The following is a 22,537-nucleotide window of genomic DNA, read 5'->3' as shown; positions in this document are numbered from 1 at the left end:
GTATACGCTATTAAGCACGGAATATAAAAATTATGAGAGTAAATATGAGTCTAATGACTAATGCAATTTACTGTGCAATGAATTAAATGCATAAAGTATTTTTTCATAAGATATTAAAGCGGTAATTTTAAGAAATAAATTTCATATGTCTGATTATATCATACATTTGTAATATTTTATATAAAACTTTTTTTAATGATCGATATTATTGTGTGTTAATATACGTCTTAATGTATTTAATTTTTGTTAGATGATATTAAAAACGTATTTAATAATTGCATATATTGCAATAATTGTACCTATTTTAATATCACACAATAAATAATACCACACAATTCTCATATAACTAAATTTTTGACTCGTATATAGCAATCCATAAAATATTTGTGCATGCCATATTAAAGCGGTAATTTTAAGAAATAAACATATGTCTGTTTAAATATGTTTAAATTTGTATCTTAATCTTTTATATAAAATTTCATCAATGATTGACAGTATTGTATTTTAATATACACATCTTAATATATTTAATTTTCGTTAAATGATATTTTAAAAAATGCATTTAATAATTGCACATATTTATTGCAATAATTGTACATGGTTTTTAATGTGCCAGACAATTTTCATATAATTTGACTCGTATGCAGTTCATGCACATTAAATAATCGCCGTCAAAGTTAAACAGGATACGCAGTATGAGAATTCGCTATCTGGGCGTATCGTCTCAGATGTTAAACACAAAGTAATCAGGCGCGTCGGCTGACTACTACTTCAACTTTTATCTGAGAAGTTGAACATTTGTTATTCGCAGAAGGAGATTCTCCGCCGGAACGGCAGCAGAACTCCGAGACAACTAGGAACAAGATGCGTTGCAGCAGCCAGGGCGTGGCGATGATATTCGAGGACGCGTTCGTCGTCTTTTCGCGTTTTTTGGCACTGAGATCGCGAGGCTGCACACTCTTGGAAACGCACCGGCAGCGCGAGACCACCGGCATCAAGAAACTGTACAACAGCTTCTTCGTGATGTTCTAAGGGACGGAGATCTGAAGGCCCTGAGAACCACCGGCGGATGCACCGTGTACATTTCCGGGCATATCGAAGATCTACGCACCCGAGGGGGTCTCCGCAAGGTGGACGATCTGGAACGAAGGGCAAATGAGTAGTGGAATGAGTACTCCTCGCTGAGAGAACGACCTTTAATCCCGGGACGAAGATCGTCGATCTGAGATCTAAGCGTGGACTCGTTTCGCCTCTTACAGACTCGTCGTCGAGGAACACATATAGTCACGAAATTTTGTTTTGTTTTGTTTTTTTTTTATAAATAGTGTATATAAAGTAGTAAGTTCTCGTGTAAGATAACATGTGTCGTTCCTTCATTTGTCGAGGGAGAAATGTTTTGGCGTTAGAGAATTGATTCTCGCCGACGAAGTCTTTTTAAGGGCGTTCGAAGACACCCTTCGTAGGTCTGAGATCTATGATTAATGTAGATATTCGTCTTGCCCGGGAATCTCGTCGCAAGCGAGCCCTTTAGTCGCGATAATCACATATAGGCTACTAAATAATATTCCGATTCGCCAAATTCGGTGAATCTAACTGTAATCACATCGTGCGCTCCGAGAACGAGAGCTGTTGAATGGAGCTGCAACTCATGATGGACGGCGGCGCGGAAACTCTGAACGGGGCGATGTGGTTCGCCAACACGTCGTCTTACGACCAAATGTCGCCGATTCGCCCAAACAGGTGTGACGTTGTAGCCGCCTCTCAACAGGTGCGTGGAGTAATCATCATTGTAGTCAAATATGATCAATTATAATAAATTATAAATTCTTTTTTTTTCATATATAATATATATGTCATGGACCTGAAAATTCTAAACAATCATTGTTGTACATATTTTCAATTTTCTATCAAATTTTTTAATTCTTTAAATTGTTTTCTTTATTTTTAAAATAATTGAAACCGCCATTTATTTTGCATGACTTGAGAATAGTAATTGTGAATTAATAATGCGTTGCAGACTATAATGGGGTATCATAGTCCGCAAAATTCTCTGTGGCAAGATAAACAGAACTCGCCGAAAAATTCTCCGACTGGCAATGATCAAATGCATTTGAATAGCAGCTCGCCGCAACAACTCTCGTCTTCCGGATCATCCCCGAATTGTGAACAGAACAATCTGAAACGTTGCTCCACGGAACCGTTGCAGCGTATCGCGGAACACGAGAAGAAACATATCAGAAGAGATGGTTGGTATTTTTTTTTTACGCAACTACTTTCTTAAATATTAATATACTTATCTAGTAAGAAAAAAGTTTGTGCATTCAGTTTATATATATAATTTACGTATGATTTAATCTTAAATTAGTAATTCTTAAATTAGTAATCTTAAATTAGTAATTCTTATCGATGCAATGTAAATTTGAAGCAGTCGTGCAAATATTTCGATATTGATGTTTGCGCACATTTATATTTTTTTTATTATATGAAATAAAAGCTGCTCTCTTTAATAATTCACTCGCGAATCAACAAGAAGAAATAAACAAGAAAACTTGAAAAATGCAATCACTAAATATGATTCTTATTGTTAGTGAAAGTATTAAAAAAAACAAATATACAGAAGATTATTACACAAATCGATAACAAATTAATTCAATGATCCATATAATACAGTTCATACGGTTTTTTTTAAATTAAAAAATTTTTTTTTAAATTTATATCTGTTACATATAGAAACATTAAATAAATTTATTACAAACATTTTTCAGATTTATAGTGATAGAGAAAATATAAAACCTTAATTCTTTGTAATATTGAACAGAAAATATTAGGTTTTGAGATTTAAATTTTGTTTTTCACGAAAAATATTTTCCATTAAGATATAAAGAATATATTGCTTGTAAATTTGTAATGGCGCAAAGTCAATCGTCATTATCGTATAGCCATTAACATAGATATATCTCTTTAAAGGTCGTGACCAAACGACCTCTCGTACACTGTCGTAGCCACGAGTAATTTCATTTTATTGTCTAATTGTACACATTTTACTTTTCATTATAAGAAATATCTGTACGTGTCATATACACATGTTTAGCTTCACATTTTCAAGGGATTAAATTATTTTTTAAATAATCCACTACTTATACATAAATTATTATAAGTAATCATAAGTGAATAATATTGCACATAAATTGCTCTTGTGACCAAGTTTATTTTATAATTTAACATTAATAATTAATCTTCGATCAAAACAATAGATATTTGCAATCTATAATAATCATTGCCAAATTTTGCGCTAACAAAATTTTGACTAATTAAGAAAAGAATCTGCATTGAGCAAATATAGAACGCTGTAACTTGTCTAGAACAATATTCGCAAAATTCGATATTGCCATTGTTATACTTACCTTGATTAGCGATCAAGGCTCAACAATGATGCGACGACGTAGGGTTGGAGTGACTCTGAAGATCTCCTCAAGACTGATCAACACAAACTTCTGCACTCTGTCTTCTTACATCCGACGCCTTTTCACCCACGTGGCTGATAACTCGAGAGAGTATACACATTACAACATGCACACAAATATACACGCAATGTATCATACAGATAGTAGCTTGCTTGAGAGAAGAGGGAGAAGGAGAGAAGCCTGATACCAGTTCGTCATACTCGTGGTATTTTGTGAAGGTGCTGTGGTGTGTTCCTGCACGAGTGCGATCCTCGCCACGGCCGAAATAGGATGAAGTGGTGTGAGATCGATAGATCCAGGGTGTCGCTGTTGCAAAGTCGACATTATCCCCCTGTCCCTACCAAGAACCGACGTCGTCACGTCGTTCAAGAAACGAAAGATATAAGACCGATCACGATGCATCATCAGCTTCATGTCGGTTACAACGGCACTCAAGGCGGTACGATGTCTCGAAAAGAGTTACACGCTGTGCGCTGATAGCCGCGTATAGATAGATACTCGAAAAAAGCGATGAAACGAAAGAACAGATCGATAATTTTCTACACGATTTTTTAGGATGACACGCAATTTAAAATTTGCTTTCTTATAGAATAAAGAGAGTAAATTAACAAAGCAGCTAAATTGTACTTTGCTAATTATATATATTTTGTACTTTTGCACAAATTCTTTTCTTTCTGAAAAAGGAAGCCTGATACTACTTATAATATTAAAACTGTCTATTATTCTGATATTATAATACTTATACAAGCCAAAGCGAAATAAATAAGAATAAGCAACAATTGTAACATGTATCTAAAAGAGTTCTCTATTTAAAAGATTATCTAAAAGATCTGCGACACTAAACTAAAGGAAACATGAAACGCAGGAAACGAGAAACTTGAGAAGAAACAAACTTATTGTATTCGTTTGATTTACATTTTAGAATCCATCGGGAGCAATGGCTCTGGTCAAGGTTGGTCTACGCAAGTGGAGGAACTCGCGGAGCACCTCGCCGCTGATTTCGATGGATCGTTATCCGCTCTCGCGGCTTCTGATCTCGCAACAGCCGTCGCCTCTTACACTAATATGAGGTAAGATGTCCAAAATTAAAAAAAAAAAAAAATATATATATATATATATATCACCTTCTACATCAAACTGTGACTTCTGGTAAGTCACAATATTGAACGGAGAAAAAGTGACACTTCATCGTGTGATCCAAGAATGCACCATAAACGTGTGCTAGACTTTAAAATTAAAAAAAAAAAAATTAGAAAAATTAAAAAAAAGTTTTAATTGTAGAAATCTGTAGGAAATTATTAATTAGGCGACCTGCTTCACGATCGAAACAATTCTCTGCCGATAGCGCGCATTTGTTCATCTTGTCGGTAGCGTAGGCTTCTGTCGCGAGCAAGATTAAACGTATACGGAATGGCAGCGCAAGTCAATCTAGAAATCCGGTTAAAACTGGCCACAGTTCTTGGCATTGCGTCGCACCGGCGACACGCGCAAGAAAATCAAACCGGTCGACCCCGATCGCGAGTATCGGTGTGTACGCACGTGCGCGAGTGTACGCTTGGGCATTTTATTAATGTGAACGAAAAAGGAGTACAGACGGCAGATCCCGATAAATTTCTTGTATTTCCTCATTTTATAAATAGTTTAGTATATTACTTATAATTTATATAAAAAAATATATATTGATATAATTTTGGGATGCACAAAACACAAACACATACAATCGGACGTACAATTAAATAATTATATATATTTATCTTTAATATAAAATAGCGAAATTGCGATTATAATTAATATCGTATTTATATGAATAATTTTAGAACAATAGACACGACACGCGACCAAAATGGCCACGCACGTATACCTTTATTACATTAAAACATGCGTATTATAAATTCATGTTTGAGATGAAAGTCCCATCGACTTACGTGTCCTTTTTAAAATAGATAAAAAGTAAATAAAAATAGCGCGAAATTTCTTATAAAATCTCGTTTAACACCACGACTAATCAAAAAAATGTAACTATTTTGCATGAATAATTCGTCAATGTAAATTGTTGCAGACTAAATCTTTTTTATGCCCTAAACAAAACTTTCGCGATCCATAACAACGATTACAATTCTTGATCGGACAGTCGACTCGCGCGCATCAGCTGATCGCGTATGAATATACGTGACATTTTACGATACGATATACGACGTGTGAAAAGAAGAGGCGCGCGTATCCGTCTATGAATGAAAGACACATGTTCCGCGTGATTCGCTCCGGTAAGGAACCGGCTGACGGACGTAGCAGTTCGCTCGTGTGTAGACACAACCGGTTTATTCCGAATGACGTGCCGGTAGTTCCTAAGAATTTTGAGCTGCGATTACCTGTAATCGTCGCGAAATTCGCCGTATTGTTAGCTAAATCGTCAGTAACAGTATCGGTCGTCCTATTATCCGGAGCTAGGCGTTCAATATTGTACAAATCGTCGCGTGCAACCGGAACTAAACACACACAAAACTTGAAAGAAAATATAATACATAAAATATTTTTATTTATTTAGTAACCAAAATTATAAATGGAAGTTTTTAATGCATTTTTAGTATCTCATTTCAATATATGTTCATAAAGATTGTGATATAAACTCTCGTACGTTCCTGTATCATTTAAAGAAGTGAAATATCAGTGATCTATCTATTCTTTCAATTTGAATGTATTTTATTTTCACTTAATTTAAAATTAATTTGTAAACAAAGTGAGATTTCTTAATCATAAATAAAGGAATGCAATATGTAAAATCTGGGTAAGTAATGCGTTTACTGAAACTCTGTTATTTAATAGTTTATTCTTTTTAAATGAAAAACGGACTTTAATTAATTAAATTCACATGTTGAGGAAAATTGACAAGCGATGAATTAATCGATAGTACTATTTTATAATAAACTTATGCGAAATTTATGTGATCGGATGTCTCAGCCGTGTAAATATCGGTGAATCGTAAATAAATTTTGATGGTACTCTTGACACGGTATCGCATTATCGTATTATTTCACACCGATTAAATCCGTTGTACATCGAACTAGTTCATTCCAGTTTGTGCTGACCTTACTGACTCAGAGCATTATCGTAGTGGTTCTCAAATTATTCCTTCCTTATCTCGTGCAAGACTTTATTCGATGCATTGCGAAATTAAGCCGCCGTTAATTGCTAATCTTTATATTATTACCGCAAGATAAATAGAAAGCAGCAAATAACATGTTTTCATTTCGTGTCTTGAGTATTGTTTCAACAAAAAGCAAAAGAATCATATAAATTCGGGAAGTGCAATTTAAAATAAATAAATAAATAAACGATAAAATTAAATTTTCTGAAATTTTCTTAAAGAAATATTTGAAAAAAATCTCAATAATCGTGATAATTTTCAAAATTATTCTCAAATTTTATCTGAACGACTTATAATCATTGTAACTTTTACAAAAGATGTATGAAATTGTACCTAAGAAATAACTTAACAACGATAGTCTGTAGCATCTATGATGTTGAATGAGAGATTAAAAGAAAATTAATAATGCAACAACAAAAATCGTTATTTTCTTTCAGCGAAGCCCTCCTCACTTTACCATCGCTGACGGTCTTCAAACAGGAGGCACCATCGCCTGAAAATCAGCACAATAATCCCAAGTAAGTTAGAAATTCAGATTATTAAAATTATAATTTTTTAAATATATTTGAATGTGCAGAAACTGATTACAATTGTGAATAATTATGTTGAATATTGGAATATTCAACTCATACCGCGATTTAACTATAATTATTTTTATTATAATTATTTTTTCCTTGTTTTTTAACTTTGTGGTTTTTTACTTGCATCTTGCACACACCGCTTGTTTATTTATGACGATTGAGGCGAGCGCGCGCGAATGATAATAACTTATAGTTATTACCATGATGTACGACTGCAATATGAAGACGACGACGTTTATATCTCTCTCGGGGCGCGAACTCGGGGGTGACGGGGTTAAAAAGTATTCCGAGCGGAATTTGCCACGCGAGGCGCGGCTCCCCCGCAAAGACACATTGCCGCAAAGATAAGGCTGTATCTTTGCGCCCCGTTCGCGACTATCGAGAGAGTAAGCCTCTCTCGCGCACTCGGGTCAGACTTCTTACTCTATTATGAATATTTATCGTGCGGCGCGCGTTATTCCGTAAAGCAGCAACCGCGGCCGGACGTGAGTCAATGGCGTTTTTTAAATCGAATAGTGCGATTCGGTTCCGCGAGTGAAAGGGAGAAAAAAATTATTATAATTTACAATAATTTAAATAATTAAAAATTATTATAATTTTAAAATTTTAATTTTCATTATCGCGGAATCACAGAATATCCAATTGAAATTACTGGGTCTTAATTGTGTGCAATAGATATATTTTTTTTTTTTTCCTTAAAAAGAAGAAAATTCTTTTAGTTTATATGAATCTGAGTTATTCTATATATTGATGATTCGTGTAGGATATTGACCAGATTAAATTCCACTATCTAACTGGGAGACCGATCATTTGGATAAACGTTGAAAAGTGGGGAGAATCGCCACGTCAGCTTCGCATAAATTGCGTGCGATTTATCGTATCGATGTGGAACGATGAAATCGGGAGGTCGGTCCAATGATCTCGTTTGTGTTTATTCTCCGGGAGTATATATAAGTAGATTAAAAAAAAAAATACATCTGGGAGCTCTCTTGAAAAATCGAGTACGCGATCGGGAATAAATGAGATTAGACGGATGTGAGACGAACTCGTAGACACAGTGGTGATTCTCTCTGCTGAACGCTCGTGCTTCTGCAAGTGCAACGTGACAAAACGATTTACGTAATATGTAAGTGATAAGTGTTCCTGCACCGTGAAAAACTGTTCGCGCAGACTCCTGTTTGTGGTATATTCGAATGAAAATTTGCCCAACCGAGAATCAGAATGAGAACTCCCGCGGATTTGAATGCCTCGTCGTCGCTTTTCTTTAATTTATAGTGAGTGGTTGCAATCTCGACCATGGAATATTTTATTACGCCTTTTATATCGATCGTAGTCTCAATTCACAGAGTGTTTATATATTTTGTTGCAGTTTGAATCACGTGTCGCAAAGAACGATCGCTACAGCTCCGTCCAACAATGGAAACGTCGGCTCCGTCGAGGCTGACAGCAACAACAATGGCCAGACCGCCAGCCTTCATCAACTCTTGTACTCCTCGAATGAGGAGTATCCGCCAACCTCGAGCGCTAATCACGTGTCTTCTTCCCAGCAGGGAAACGAATTGAACGAGGACTGCCGGTGAGCTATTAAACATTAATTTAAATAATTAATCAACAATATATTAGCTATCTGAGTCATAAATAATATTATATATTATGATATAAGGAATTATGTAATTTTTACGTATGCAGCTTTTAATCCTTGACAGCTAGCAAGATCCTGAGGCTTAAATTTAATCGAGAAAAAATCTTTTATCTAATAATAATAATAATCTTTTATCTTTTATCTTTTATCTTTTATCTTTTACTTCAATAAAATATTTTATTAATTTTTTTCACATACAATGCAGCGAGAGAAAATATATCACTTGTCGATTTTTATTTAATGAATTATATCGAAATGGAGATGTATATCGCGAAGTTTTCCTTCAGTTTCCAGTATGTCTTAGCAGCCGCTACCAGCATCGCCACTAAAGTTAACGAAGAAACGCTGACGTACCTGAACCAGGGACAATCGTATGAGATCAAACTGAAAAAATTGGGCGATTTGTCTGCCTACCGCGGGAAGATTCTGAAGGTATTTGGTCACGTACTTAAATACGAAACGCTCATTCAGACGCTTCTAATGTTTGGGTAGCAGCATCTTAAAAAACGCTTTGGTATTCCCTCGCCCAGGAAGTAAACGAGCGAGCTCATGCTGATGTCGAACCTACTGATTTTTTTACAGTCGAAAAAAATGACAAATAATAATAAATCACATATAAATTGATGACCAAGTTAGAAAATGATTAAAGTACTTATCTCGAATAATTGTAAAAGAAATAATAATTTTCGCTTGGCTCTCGTTGACGCTGATAAATCGTACAATACAGTAACCAGAGACGGATGGGTCCAATTACGGTCAGTTAACCCTAGACTCCGCTGATAATTATGCAAATGAAACACTAACTCTTTCCGTTTGTCCTGGGAAAGTAGAATAAAAGCCGATCCACGCAGTTACGATAATTATAGCGATGTAAATTGACATGAGATCGGCATGAGATCGCGACGTATCCTCGACGTTCGAAAGATGTGAGTCGCCCAAACGGTGCTACAACGTCTCTGTAGGGACATTCGACCTTTCTGTTCCAGTCGACGATACGCATCTGCTTCCACGAGCGACGACTGCAATACACTGAACGGGAACAGATGCTGGCCTGGCAGCGCGCTAGACCAGGAGAGAGATTGTTAGAGGTTGATGTTCCTCTCAGCTACGGGATGGTGGACGTCTGTCAATTGTCGCCGTCCAACAACAGCGTGGAGTTTATGTGGGATCCTACGAAAGAAGTCGGCGTTTATATTAAAGTACGCTCTGATCCAATTAAATCTTTAATAATTTGTGACGACACGTTGATTTTTCTTGCTTCACTGCAATTATATTATATAATTCAATGAAAGATTATATAAAAAGAATCAATAAAATTCTAGTAATAAATTGCACGTGTTTGTCTTTGAAATACATCGATGATGAAGTTTGCTGAAGATTATTCGCGCACAATTACTATATAGGAACGTCTGTTTTTCCTCTGATTAGGTGAATTGCATAAGCACTGAGTTTACACCGAAGAAGCACGGTGGCGAGAAAGGCGTTCCCTTTCGAATTCAAGTGGAGACCAGACTGCCAGGAGGTCCGCGTTTACACGCCGCCTCGTGCCAGGTGAAGGTCTTCAAGTTGAAGGGAGCGGACCGCAAACACAAGCAGGATCGGGACAAGATATTGAGACGTCCTCTTCACGAACAGGACAAATATCAGCCCAGCTACGACTGTACCGTCCTCTCCGATGTAAGTTTCATCGAAGAACGTGTTCTTTAGTATAAATAAAAAAATACCGAAACGCTGAAGAAATAAACCTTGTTTCCTTATAAGAAGATTTTTTAAAACTCTTTTTCTTTTTTTATTATAGATTTCTCTGGAATCTTTATCGCCCTCAAGCTTGCCGTTGCAAAATGCTGGAAGTCCATATGCCTCAACAGATGCAATGTAAGTCGATTATTACAATCTTCTCTGATATTTTTTAAATATTTTATTTTTCTAAATTTTGTCGTCGCATTCTGAAGATAAAAGATAACAAATTGGACGACGTCATACGTCATAGTATGAAAATTTGTGGTTTGAAAAGAAACCGCATACATAAAAGAAGTTTTAAATTTTTAAGAATGCGCTGCCTATAAATTATTCAATTTTATTATTGAACGGAAATGTTAAATAACATCTTGCGTAATAATATTTATCATTTTTTATCGTATTTTTTACGTTTTATTTTAACGAAATCAATGGCATTTTACTTCATATGGAAATAAACGCGGTAATAAAATCGTGTTTCATCTTTATGGAAGTAGCTATTTTTCATTAATGAATAATAAGACGCTCACAGCTTGATGCGCAGCAAACATAAATACTGAATACATAAAGCTGATAACAATATTTTCTGAATGTGTGGAATTAAATATGGTCATCATATAGATAAAGATACAATAATTACAAAATCGCCTCGCTGCTATAATTGGTCCGATTAGCCTGTCAACATAAGATTACATCTTTTACGTCAATATCTTTTACGTCTCTTTAATTATCTTGTTTTTTTACATCGCTATTGAATTTACAAAGTCCCAGTACTAGGTTTGCAAAACACCGATGCCTATTTTCAACTTCCTGTTACGTAATTGTTTATTAATTGCTGTAAAATATTAGGACTGCTCTCACAATTGAGAGATACGATAACATACTAGCAATATGCAAGATTTTCCTGAAAATAAAGCATTTAATATTGCTCTATAAAAATATTTAAAGCACGATATTTGTAGAAAGGAGAAATTAATCGCTGCTGAAAATCTGTCATACGTCATGAAGCTTACAAAATTCACAATCGTTTGCCCAACAGTTAAGTATGTTTGTAAAAGATTACCGTATCACCAATTTCATTGTTATTGTTTAATATATCGCAATTCTATATATGACGCGGGACCAATCGAGTATAGGCGAGAAAATTTTATCCCGAGCTTTCGTAACAATTTACAAAACAATTTACTATGCCAACAACAACTAGCCGAGTCTGGATACGGTGGGTTCCAGGCGTTCCTGTTTAACTTATATTACATATACGAATCCATCAGTCTTTGCCGAGCGATTCGTCTGGTTACTCGACTGACGGATTCCTCCGAAAATAGCGACGCGCAAAACAAACTGTAACCGCGTGCATAATTATTATAATTATGCGCAAACCAAAGCGTGCGCGAGTAACCGATTTTTTTATTTTCACTTCCCTGATAACTCGTTTCACGCGATGTCATCAATAGTTTAATCTATATATAATAATATATAAATATATATAATCAAATGCCACTCTGTCGCAATGTTTTCCATTGGGAGATAGCTCTTTCCATTTCTATCTCCATTTCGATTCTCGCTGCAATAAGCAGTGATGTGACTTCTTGCGTCATGGCGTTCAATACGACAAATACCTGTTCCAGGCATATAAATAGCAAAACATTTCCTATATACCTCGTTCGCTAGTGTTTCCCAATAAATGTTTTTGCCTTTGCAAAGCTATTTATATGCACGCTTGTTGCGACCGAGCTATCTACCAAGTAATTGCCGCGACCTTGATGGCACTGCGACGCATGTGGAAGTAAATGTTGGTCCCGTGAAAGTCGCGTTACCTCGTGAATCGGTTCCTCTTCTAGTCTTTATTTTTATTTAACATAAATAAAAATAAATTTGTATTACGCGAAAATTTTACTTATTCGTTCTGATGTTTGCAAAATGTCAGATGAAAAAGTATGAATTAAAAAAAATAAGAAGAATAATTAACTGTCGACCATGAGAGATATATCTGTCTATGAGATTGTTCTTCTTTTCTCGTTTCTCTATCTCGCCATTAAAAAGATGAAAATTTGAACATGACAAAGAGCAAGAAGATATTGAAAAGATTTCGTATGATATTGAAAAATTTCTTTCTTTGTTTTCTGTAATTTCTACGCTCATTAGAATAAAGAACGAAAATCTAAGATGACAGACATAAGAAAATGCATCATTTCTTCCTGAGATAAAGAATTGACGATTATCTATTATGATTTGTTATTGTCTACGATTTATCTTGTTTCATTAAGAAAAAAAAATAAATAAAGCCTAGAAAGAAAAAGAAGAGAGAAGAAGAACATTATGCACTTTTAGTACGGGTGTACCAGAAACTACTGCGATGTTGTCAGACTCTTCGCATAACACTGGTGGGAGTTCATTCTAGAAATGAAGGATGGTGGAAGTGGTGGTGGTGACGGTGGTTATATCTTTGGTAGGAGTTTGCTCATCGATGATGGTGAAGGGGAAGTGAGGGACGTGGAGGCAAACGCCGGGCATCGCCGCCGACAAACTGGCTCGAACTGGCGCGAGCCGGCGTCCCCGACGACGAAGTCTCTCGATGGAGGGGAAGTCGGGTGAACCAAGCAAGGAGTGAAAGAGAGAAAGAGAATATTAGAGGGAGACAGAGAGACGTGGTGAAAGAGAGGCACGGTGCACACGGAATAAATTCAGGACGCCGTACATTGCGTGTAGCCGCGTTGCTCTCGTCCCGATCCATCATCCTGCTGAAACTATTCGGACGCATCCACGTTACGTCCAAGATATACGCAAGATACAAGTGTGTCGTCGCGTCTTGAATAACAAGCTGTCGTCGACGTCGATCTGCTGTTGAACACCTAGTGTTTCGCGAAATAAATCGGTGATCTCTTCTTCGCGTAATTCGCGACATTTATCGGTCAGCGTTGAAAATTTGCTACACGCGACTGTGTTCGAGATATCTCTATCGCCGAACAACCTAGTAGTCGAGCGAGCCAAGCATCATTCGAAAAGAAAGCGGCTGAAATTTGCAGTTGCATCGCGCGCGCGAAAACCGGTATCATTTCTAACCGGTAGCGACTTCAACTTGTTCTCGAAACGTTTCGTAGCAAAGTGCAAAGCTGCGGAAGAAACTACCGAACGGTTTCTTCAGCGTCCGCGAGTTTATTGTCTTTATTGTACTGCTCCGGTATTTAAAGTGCTTCAATCTTCAGAAATCACTACTTATCTTTAAGATAAGAAATTTTCGATGATTAATTAAAGCTAAAGGAAACGGGCAGAACTTGATTTTTGATAAAAAAAATCTGCGTTTCTCGTACATTGTGGCTCCCGCATTTGTATCTGAAACGCGATTTAACGCGCAGTCAGTTGAGAGGAAGGAGTGCATCAGAGTTATCGTTCGAGATAACCGAATTAATCTCAGTCCGGTATATTCCGCTGCGCGACAAATACGTTCCGACAGGAAGTGAATCATTTGGAGGGGTTGGCTTAATTCGTCCGAACGGCTACATCTCGCGCTGTTGATGTATCCGACTCCGAATTGCATCGAGGGCGACCTGATGTTACGCTGTCTCTTGAACAAATAACCTCTCCCTATTGCGAGACAAGACCTTTAAAAAACACAATCGCAATCAATCCAGTCCATTAGTCATGCAATAAAACCGCTGACGGAATCACTTATGACAGATAGCTGATGACAGCTGGCGTTTAACAAGAACCACGTGTGATGCACCGAGCGAGCTTCAACGAGCGATAGTCATCTTCTCGAAGTGCTGTTAAGACTGCGTGTTCGATATATATCGTGAACGAGCACCGAACACCAGGAATGCCCTCGTCCGTCGCAGCAGCCAGTCTATTTCCGACAGAGTGTCATACGCGAGTGTCGTACGCACTTTCGATCGCGTTGATTGAGGATCTAAACGTCGTGGCAACACGCGATATCCTGGCCATCTACGTACTTCTATCTCGGCAGGATCATCTCCTCAGATGACGAGCAGCCTTGCCGCCGAAAAGCTGATGCCAGGGCGGTTAAATCGAGTCTCGTGACCAGGAGATGTCCTGCTCTTCCCGACTACTGGGAAGCTATTGAAAAAAAAACCATCAGTTTGCTATTTCGAGAAGTCGAAAGAAAATAGACACAGGAGAAGGATAGAGGAGAGATTATTTTTTTCGAGCGAGAAAAAGTATAAGCTCGTCGTTCCTTCAAGTTTAATTAGATTCCAGAGAATTAACCTTGAGAAGAAAATAAAGAGGAAAATTACGGCTGATTGTAACAATCACTTATCGCACGAAGAGGACCAATGAAACTAATTGCGCAAGTCTCGAGTAAATAAATTGATTATGGGGGACTGGATTCATTTTATACTCGAACAACATTCCATACGCGCGTTTCCACGTTGATAACGATGGAACGAGAAGAGGTTCATAACTTTAGAGAAGAGAATTTCTTGAAAACAGAAAAAAAACGATGGCTATATCTTATACGCATCGAAAAGCGTTTACAAGCCGATAGAAAAGTGCGCGTTTATGACACACATGTGGCATTGTAATTAGGCTCGACGCGAAGTCACGAACAGACGCGCCTCAAGGGGATAAACATCGCGTGGACTCGCGTGGATACAAAGTTCACTCATTTATAGAAGTGCATCGGACAAGCAAGGCGAAAAGCGGAGCCTTCGAACGACGAAGAAAGAAGCGCAAACCGGTTGTATACTGATCGACCGAAGTTTTTTGGACTTTCCAAGAAGCACGAAATTCCATTCTCTTCGAGATTGGCTCGTGAGTGATTGTCAAACGTCATTTGCACGTGACATATCGGTTTGGAGAGGAAAAAGAAGAGGAAGAAAAAAAATTGCGACATCGAACACGCGACTTTGCGAGGTTTCGACTCGGGAAAGACTATCGCTCGTGAAGGTCACAATTCGAGAATCTCGTTCTCGCCTGTAGACGAATGTCGCGGCCAACTAGCGGTATCCAGTTCGCGGCAGACTGATGCAATCCGACTGACTCGAACTGATCCTATCTGCCAGTCGAAACCAGAGTTGCTCTCTATTACCCTGAAATAATCGAGCGTGGCGTTCAGTTATTGGACGGCGAACACCACACGCGGATAAACTGAAATACACGATAAGACGATTTAATATCAATTACAACTTGGAGTAGACGCGCGATGAAGACAGGCAGTTGTCGAAGCGATTGAGTTCATGTACTGTCAAACTGATCAGACGGATTCGCGAAGAGAGCGTCTTGATAACATCGAGCACGAATGGATGGGAAGACGCTTGAAGAACGATCGGAGGTTCGAGCGTGCGGGTGCGTGACGTTTATGAATGAACGCGTGAGGAGTCGGAAGAAGGCCTTCAAGGAGAAAACGGACTCGATAGAGGTGGAGGATTCCTTTTGATCGTAACGATGAGGGAGCGCGCCCCCGACATGTCGAGGAATTATTGGGACCTGAGGAGCTGCTGGTCCATCAGACGGCCGCGCTATCCCCTCGATCAATTAGTCACGTGGCTTCTGGAGCACGAGGTGATCGTGAGTGGCGGCCCACCTCACGTGCAAGTCGTGGCCAAGTTCGTCCATGCTCTATTGAACACGCGGATGAAGAGAGGATGCGTTATGCGAGGAGGATTAGTCAGTCTGCAGATAAGGAAGCGTCGAGACATGAAGAGAATCGATGGCGGCTGTGGAAAAGTCAAGCTCGTAGTTCGTTTGAAAGGGCCTCCTGTGTAAGAAGCTTTGACGATTTTTTTCGAAAAGATATTCGTTTTTTTTCTCAATTATTATTGAAAGATTAGGAATTTTGACGAATTAAATTTTATAAATGCGAGTAAAGAAAGATATTGACCTTCGAAGGGATATTACACGTAAAATATATCAATTGAATTTTATTTCAAAGTTTATCTAATCCACGAATGAATAGTCAGTTTCTCAATACTTGAGCTATTTTGCATCTTTATCTCGCAAGTTGATAACGCTAATATTGCGATTATGTGGTTTTGCATTTAACGAATAGAATTTAAGAGAGATTTTAAATAAAATTAATAAAATTACTTATCATAAAAAAATGCCAAGATTGTGTGCTCGTTCGATATTTGTAATATTTGATACAACATTTGCGATGATAAAAATTCGATGGCTAGTTTTTTATGTGACAGGAATCATTTTTGTTTTAAAGTGTATGCAATTAGTGTAGGCTGCAATTGTTAAAAACGTTGTATCCATCATTCGTTTCACTTGTTGTTCATCAATTTGAAGCACTTGACGTGTTTCGAACATACATATATATTCGCAAACACGATTCTTTTTCATCTTGTCTTTCAAAAGATCGCGAATTCATTATCCATTATCATAAGCAAAATTATATTTTGATACGCGAATGTGTCGACTTTTGTGTCGCGAGATAGACGCCTGGCACGACTGTTTCTTCGTAAAAAAAAATATTTTCAGTAAACGTATTACTGTCAGTCGCCGACGATTTATGTCGCGCCTTTACGATTAATTAGGCAGATAATCAGCCAACGACTCGCCAACATTTTGCAACACGCCAGAATAAACGAATACGACAGAGTCTAAAGTTTTTACACGTGCGATGTGTCGGTGGAATAAAAAAATGTCCACATGCCGAGAATAATCCGCGAATCATTCGGCATCCGGAGAAAGAAATAATTATAATTAAATTATTACTATATTTATTATTGCGAATTACGGACGCAACAAATTTGTTATATATGCTTGTAAGAAAATTGTGACATTTTTACATTATATTATCAGATTTGCCAGATTAATTAATTAATTATCGAGATTAATTTATCGATAGAAATAATTAATGTGTGACTCGTCTGCTTTCTTTTTTTAAGATCGCCGCAGACACGCGCGACCATCGCCGGCAATTCTTCCCCGGTAGTGGCCCCGCTAGCACTTTCGGTTTCCAATTCCGGTATCGTGCCGCTGGTCCCCGCTTCGGATGCTGTGAAGGAAAACACGGGAACGGCGCCGGCCTTGCCGTCGCCCGCGGCTATACTGCCGGAACAGCCTTGCATCGAAGCTGATGTTAATTTGACTGCGCACAAAGCTACTTCACCGCAACACTTAATCGAGTCTATGAGAACAGTAAAGATCTTTATTGTTGTTGTAAAATAAGCTGACCCCTCCGACCTTGTACTTTTTATTCCTTATGCTTTTACGTCAACAGAAATATCGATGCATTATTTTATTTATTTATCTATCTATTTATTTACTTATCTATTTATTTATTTATCTATTTATTTATTTATCTATTAATTAATTAATTTATTTATTTATATACTTATTTATTTTCTTGCTTATTGCATTCTATCTGAATTTTCCCATAATCGCTGAAAAAATGAGGAAAAAAGACAAATAAAATTGTCCACATCGCTCTTATTTGTTTAACTATTTTATCTGAAATTTTGCAGGCTACCCCGTGTCTTACCGAACTACCACCGGATGCGAATGCCACGCAGACAACCGCGTGGCTTCGCGCGAGTCGATTTAACGCGTTCGAGTCGACGTTCGCGAGCTTTTCCGCGTCAGACATTCTGCGTCTGTCCCGGGAGGATCTCATCCAGATCTGCGGGGTGGCGGATGGCATTCGGCTGTTTAATACGCTACACTCCAAGGTGCCGACTCCAAAGCTCACCCTCTACTTCTCGTTGGAAGGCAACGGCTCGCTCTGGAGAGTCACCTACCTCGATAATCTCACAAGCGTCGCGCTGACGAACAAGCTGCTCAACACTCTAAACTTGTCCCATGATCGACTGCATTCGATACTGTTCCTAGGACCACAGGGTATACACGTGTTGGTCACCGACGAGCTGGTAGCGAACATGAAAGACGAGACTATGTATCTCGTCGAAATGATCAAAGGTAAATAAATGCTTACTTTACTGTGTTCATGATTTTAATAATTGAAATTAATATATTTCTAAAATAACATGGTATATATATTTTTAGATCCAGCCAGCGAGCGTTATAAATTGTTGATAAAGTCGAAAACCATTTGAACAATTTTTGAGATTTTGTTTTAGAAAGATTATAAGTAATGTAAGACGCGAGAGTTAATTTTTATAAAATTAATATATTATTTGGCGAATAGGTGCAAAAAAAAAGATGATGTCTTGTAAAAAGATAAGAAAGTAATAGATTTGAAAGTTTTACAACGTTGCGGAAAAAAACCATTTAAAATTTTAATATAATATAAAATAAATCTTGTAATATATTTTATCTTTACAACACATATCATCGTGGTTTTTTTTTACAGAAGAATATAAACTAAAACGATACAAGAAAATAATACTAACTTGACTATTTGGAAAATTGTTTTGAAATTATTTATACTTTGAAGTATGATAAAATTTGTACCAATAATTTGATATTAAGCTGTGTTATCTCGATAATTTTAATTATCTCGATATCCATCTGGATATCAAGCCATATTTGTAACATAATCGAAACATACTCACTTATATGCAAATTTAATTCAATCCCTCTTTTTAAGTATAAATATATTAATAATGATTATTGCCATTGCGTTATATATTGCCACTATATAACTTACAAAGCAGTGCGAGTACTCAAACTTTTCGATCTTTGGATCGAATGTATGTGAATCGAATTCGTACCTGAGTTCGGATATACTCGATAATTTGGGGCAACTCTTAACTATAAGTTTTTTTATCAGTTGAAAAGAAATTAGGAGATATTATTTGTACTTTCTTTAGGAAAGTATGTATCTTCCTTAAGAAATTAGATATGTATTATTCCATCCATCGTATAATTATATACGTATACCTGACGCGTATTATTGCTTCAGCGATAGATAGATGATGAGTACGAAAACCTTGTGCAATCGCACAGTTGTACTGAATATCCTGAGATTATGATTACTTCGAGTTTAAATTATATTCTTCGGACGAATGCGAAAAAGTGTCAAGAAAGAGAGAAAGCATCTACAAGATTTCGATTATGATTTCTATAGACGTAGGATTGACGGTGAATTTAGAAAAAAAAGTATTTAAAATATGCATTACCTGTCAGACTTGAGTAAAGAATGAAAGAACAAAGAGAGATAAAAGTACGATCATACGTATCGCTACTCTTAGTACAATTTTTGAAAACGTTCGGTTTTCAATATATGTGCCACGCTATAAATGTAAGTGTAAAATTTTAATATTTTGTATATAGTTGTTATTACGATTATTCGTGATTTTTTAAATAATTTGTTTCTAAATAGATATATTTTTTGTTTCTATATAAACTTTTAATACATGTTAACATTGTTATTAAAATAAAATAAAATGATGTTATTATCATAAAGAATTAATAATGAGCATTTAGATATAGTTTATATCATAAAACTTAAGGAAAACAATTTACCAGTGCCTTAATTAATAATGTGCCGATAGATATATACGTATTTATTTGATAAGTGTTTACAACAATAGTAAAAATTATATGAAAGGAAAATATTTTTTCACATTTTCTTATAACGTGATTATCACGATAAAAAGAGAGATTTTTTATATATTAATATTTGTGAGATTATATGTGACATTTTTAAAAATTTTATAAAATATATAATGTTTAAAATTACGATTATATATTGCAGTACTAATTTTATGTTCAAAGCTGAATGCAGCAATTGTAGAATCGTTGTTGCTTGTTAAAATAAAATGCCTTAAGAATTTATTGGGAAAAATAACATTGTGTATTTCTATTTAAGGAGTTTGGAATAATAACACAATTTATACGTGTTTATGCACGTGATAAAAAATACATTAAATGATTATGAATTATCTAATAAGTAAAATAATTTTTACTGTGGAGAATTGCATTTGTAACGCGTTGGGAATGCTCACTGCAAATCTAACCGTTTCATATCAATTACGAAAGGTTTAATTATTTATATTGTATTAACAAATAAGTAAAAACATTTATTATGTATAATATTTTATTATATACGCAGTGTTTATTTTTTCTGTTATAATTTGTAACGATTACATGTTGATATTTTGAGAATGGAAATGTATGTGCATCGATACGTTAATTGTTGTATACCTCATAATGATTAAGTCAATGAGAAATGGCACAATAAATATTTTTTTATGCCAATCGTTAATATTTCTTGCATCATGTTCCACCTTGCTTTAATTGCGATTAATTTATCAGAAAGAGATAGTAGATAAAATACATAATATTATAATATCGAGAAATGTACGATATATAATTTAGAATTAAAATAAGAAAAAGTATTTTAATTTCTTTATGCAATAAATATTATAAAATAAAAATATATAGAATATGCATATATATAATGCATATATACATATATACAAGTATTATAACATATTTTATATTAAATTTCGGTATGGTGTCAGTGAACGTCATGCACATCTTGATTTCGAATTTATTATAAGAAATCGCTTAATTAATTGTTTTTCATCAACAAGTTTCTTTTTCATTAAAATATAAGATTGAGCATATGTTACGTTGTCTTCTGCTTCTTCTTCTTCATCGCTTTTTGTTTTGCTTCTGCTTTTTGTTGTTTGAGTTTTTTCTTTTCAATTTGACGTTGCTCTCGCTCCCATGTACGCCAGTACAATCGGCGAGCGATAATAGCTACAAACACGACATAGTTATAATTAAATTATATAGAAAAAAATTAATGTTTGGAAAAAAGAAAATAATTATGGAGAAAGAATTAATAAGTACAAGATACAGCGATAATCTGAAAAAATATTGATTATATAATTACGCAATAGATTGTTGGATTTTATTTTATATTCTTAATATGCGTCATATTATTATAAAAACTATATATATAAAATTAACATCGTCAAAATAAATTTTATTATTATCTACTATAAAATAAAAATTATTTCGTGATGCAGGAAATGACGTACCGAGGAAAAATCCCACGACCAATACCGCGAAAGTGAATAGAATATAAGATTGATATGATGCGAGCCACGTGGGCAAAATCGTGTTGCCGGGTAACTTTCGCAGAGTCTTCGTCAACACGTCAAAGGCGCCTTCTTGGAATTGCTTCTTTTCCTCGTCGCTCAACTGCTGATATTTTTCGAATATGCTCGACAATTTTTCTTGCACGTCCTCCGGTATTATATCGCTATCATTCTCCAACGTGTTCAAAATCGTTTCCTCCATATTGGGAATATGAACATGCACGAGAATTGCGATACCAAAATCACCGAGCGCGGAGATCCGCACGAGTGCACAGTAAAAATTAGACTGATCGACTAAAGACGATCAGATTCAGCGGTCGAGTGGACTCGATTAGATAACGAAAGTTGAAAATATGTCGATGAAGTATGATGTAAGTTGCTTCGACGGAGCGATCTCGCTTAGCGAATCACGTAAACTCCATTATGCACATTCGGCGAAAAGAAAATATGCCTTGCGAATTTGCGAAACGAAAAATGACGTTTTACTTTCTGTAGCATCGGCAGGAAAGAGATCGTCAGACTGATTAAGCGTTGAATACTGTCGATTTGTATAAAGACGCCTTAGAGCTATCAAGGACGTGTTAATCATTAATAATTAAATATTTACCGAACAAGAGTGCACAAGTGCAAATGGGCGGAAATAATCCCACTTTTGACACGTAAGATTACGCTTGGCAAATCGAAATAATCTTTTCGACACCGCGATTATGATCGAGAAACTGAACAAACAGTGCGTTCGTTGGCCAAACGAGGCCAAATAAAATTTTATGAAATTATATATATTTCTTGCCAATTTATGTAACAAATTTAGGTAATTATATGATATCAACGTATCAAAAAATTATTTGATGCATAATATATTCTTATATACTTTTTTACAAATAAAACTAATAACAAAAGCGTTTTCGTAATCTAAATCAATATTTTAAAAAATTTCAATATTATATATATTTCAAAAAGTTTGTACGCCGGTATGCTGATGATACCATCAT

The 22,537-nt window shown here is 36.0% G+C and overlaps 2 protein-coding genes across 4 annotated transcripts; one reads left to right on the top strand and one right to left on the bottom strand.

The window, feature by feature from the left end:
• The first annotated feature begins 1,029 nt into the window (after positions 1-1,029).
• Gem (transcription factor CP2 like gemini) lies at positions 1,030-20,694 on the top strand. Of its 3 annotated transcripts, none has more exons than XM_083032704.1 (12): positions 1,030-1,768; positions 2,018-2,246; positions 4,387-4,534; positions 7,047-7,127; positions 8,560-8,766; positions 9,120-9,264; positions 9,819-10,031; positions 10,261-10,509; positions 10,631-10,707; positions 17,421-17,673; positions 18,000-18,450; positions 18,538-20,694. In XM_083032704.1, exons 1-12 carry the CDS (start codon positions 1,634-1,636, stop codon positions 18,585-18,587), a joined length of 2,238 nt encoding a protein of 745 aa, XP_082888830.1. In that variant the 5' UTR covers positions 1,030-1,633; the 3' UTR covers positions 18,588-20,694. The 3 variants fall into 3 exon arrangements, with proteins under 3 accessions (XP_082888830.1, XP_082888829.1, XP_082888831.1); XM_083032703.1 differs by having other exon boundaries at positions 9,795-10,031; XM_083032705.1 differs by lacking the exons at positions 1,030-1,768; positions 2,018-2,246 and adding an exon at positions 3,504-3,903 and having other exon boundaries at positions 9,795-10,031.
• Positions 20,695-20,975: 281 nt separating this feature from the next.
• On the bottom strand, positions 20,976-22,271 carry LOC145933169 (uncharacterized). Its single transcript, XM_083032707.1, has 2 exons — positions 21,486-22,271; positions 20,976-21,201 (listed from the first exon to the last, which is right to left on the bottom strand). Exons 1-2 carry the CDS (start codon positions 21,745-21,747, stop codon positions 21,068-21,070), a joined length of 396 nt encoding a protein of 131 aa, XP_082888833.1. The 5' UTR covers positions 21,748-22,271; the 3' UTR covers positions 20,976-21,067.
• Positions 22,272-22,537: the final 266 nt, after the last annotated feature.

The sequence above is a fragment of the Prenolepis imparis genome, unplaced genomic scaffold (assembly GCF_030444845.1).
Source record: "Prenolepis imparis isolate NDT839.2.m4 unplaced genomic scaffold, iyPreImpa1.0 SCAF_2, whole genome shotgun sequence".
NCBI lineage: Eukaryota > Metazoa > Arthropoda > Insecta > Hymenoptera > Formicidae > Prenolepis > Prenolepis imparis.
The sequence above is the reverse complement of the archived record's forward strand: the minus strand, read 5'-3'. Positions and strand labels throughout refer to the sequence as shown.

Coding starts and splice junctions, on each gene's coding strand:
- LOC145933169 (XM_083032707.1), bottom strand. CDS start 21,747: ATGGAGGAAACGATTTTGAACACGTTGGAGAATGATAGCGATATAATA. Junction 21,202..21,485: donor GGTCGTGGGATTTTTCCTCG/GTACGTCATTTC, acceptor TCGTGTTTGTAG/CTATTATCGCTCGCCGATTG.
- Gem (XM_083032703.1), top strand. CDS start 1,634: ATGGAGCTGCAACTCATGATGGACGGCGGCGCGGAAACTCTGAACGGG. Junction 2,247..4,386: donor GAAACATATCAGAAGAGATG/GTTGGTATTTTT, acceptor TTTACATTTTAG/AATCCATCGGGAGCAATGGC. Junction 18,451..18,537: donor TCTCGTCGAAATGATCAAAG/GTAAATAAATGC, acceptor ATATATTTTTAG/ATCCAGCCAGCGAGCGTTAT.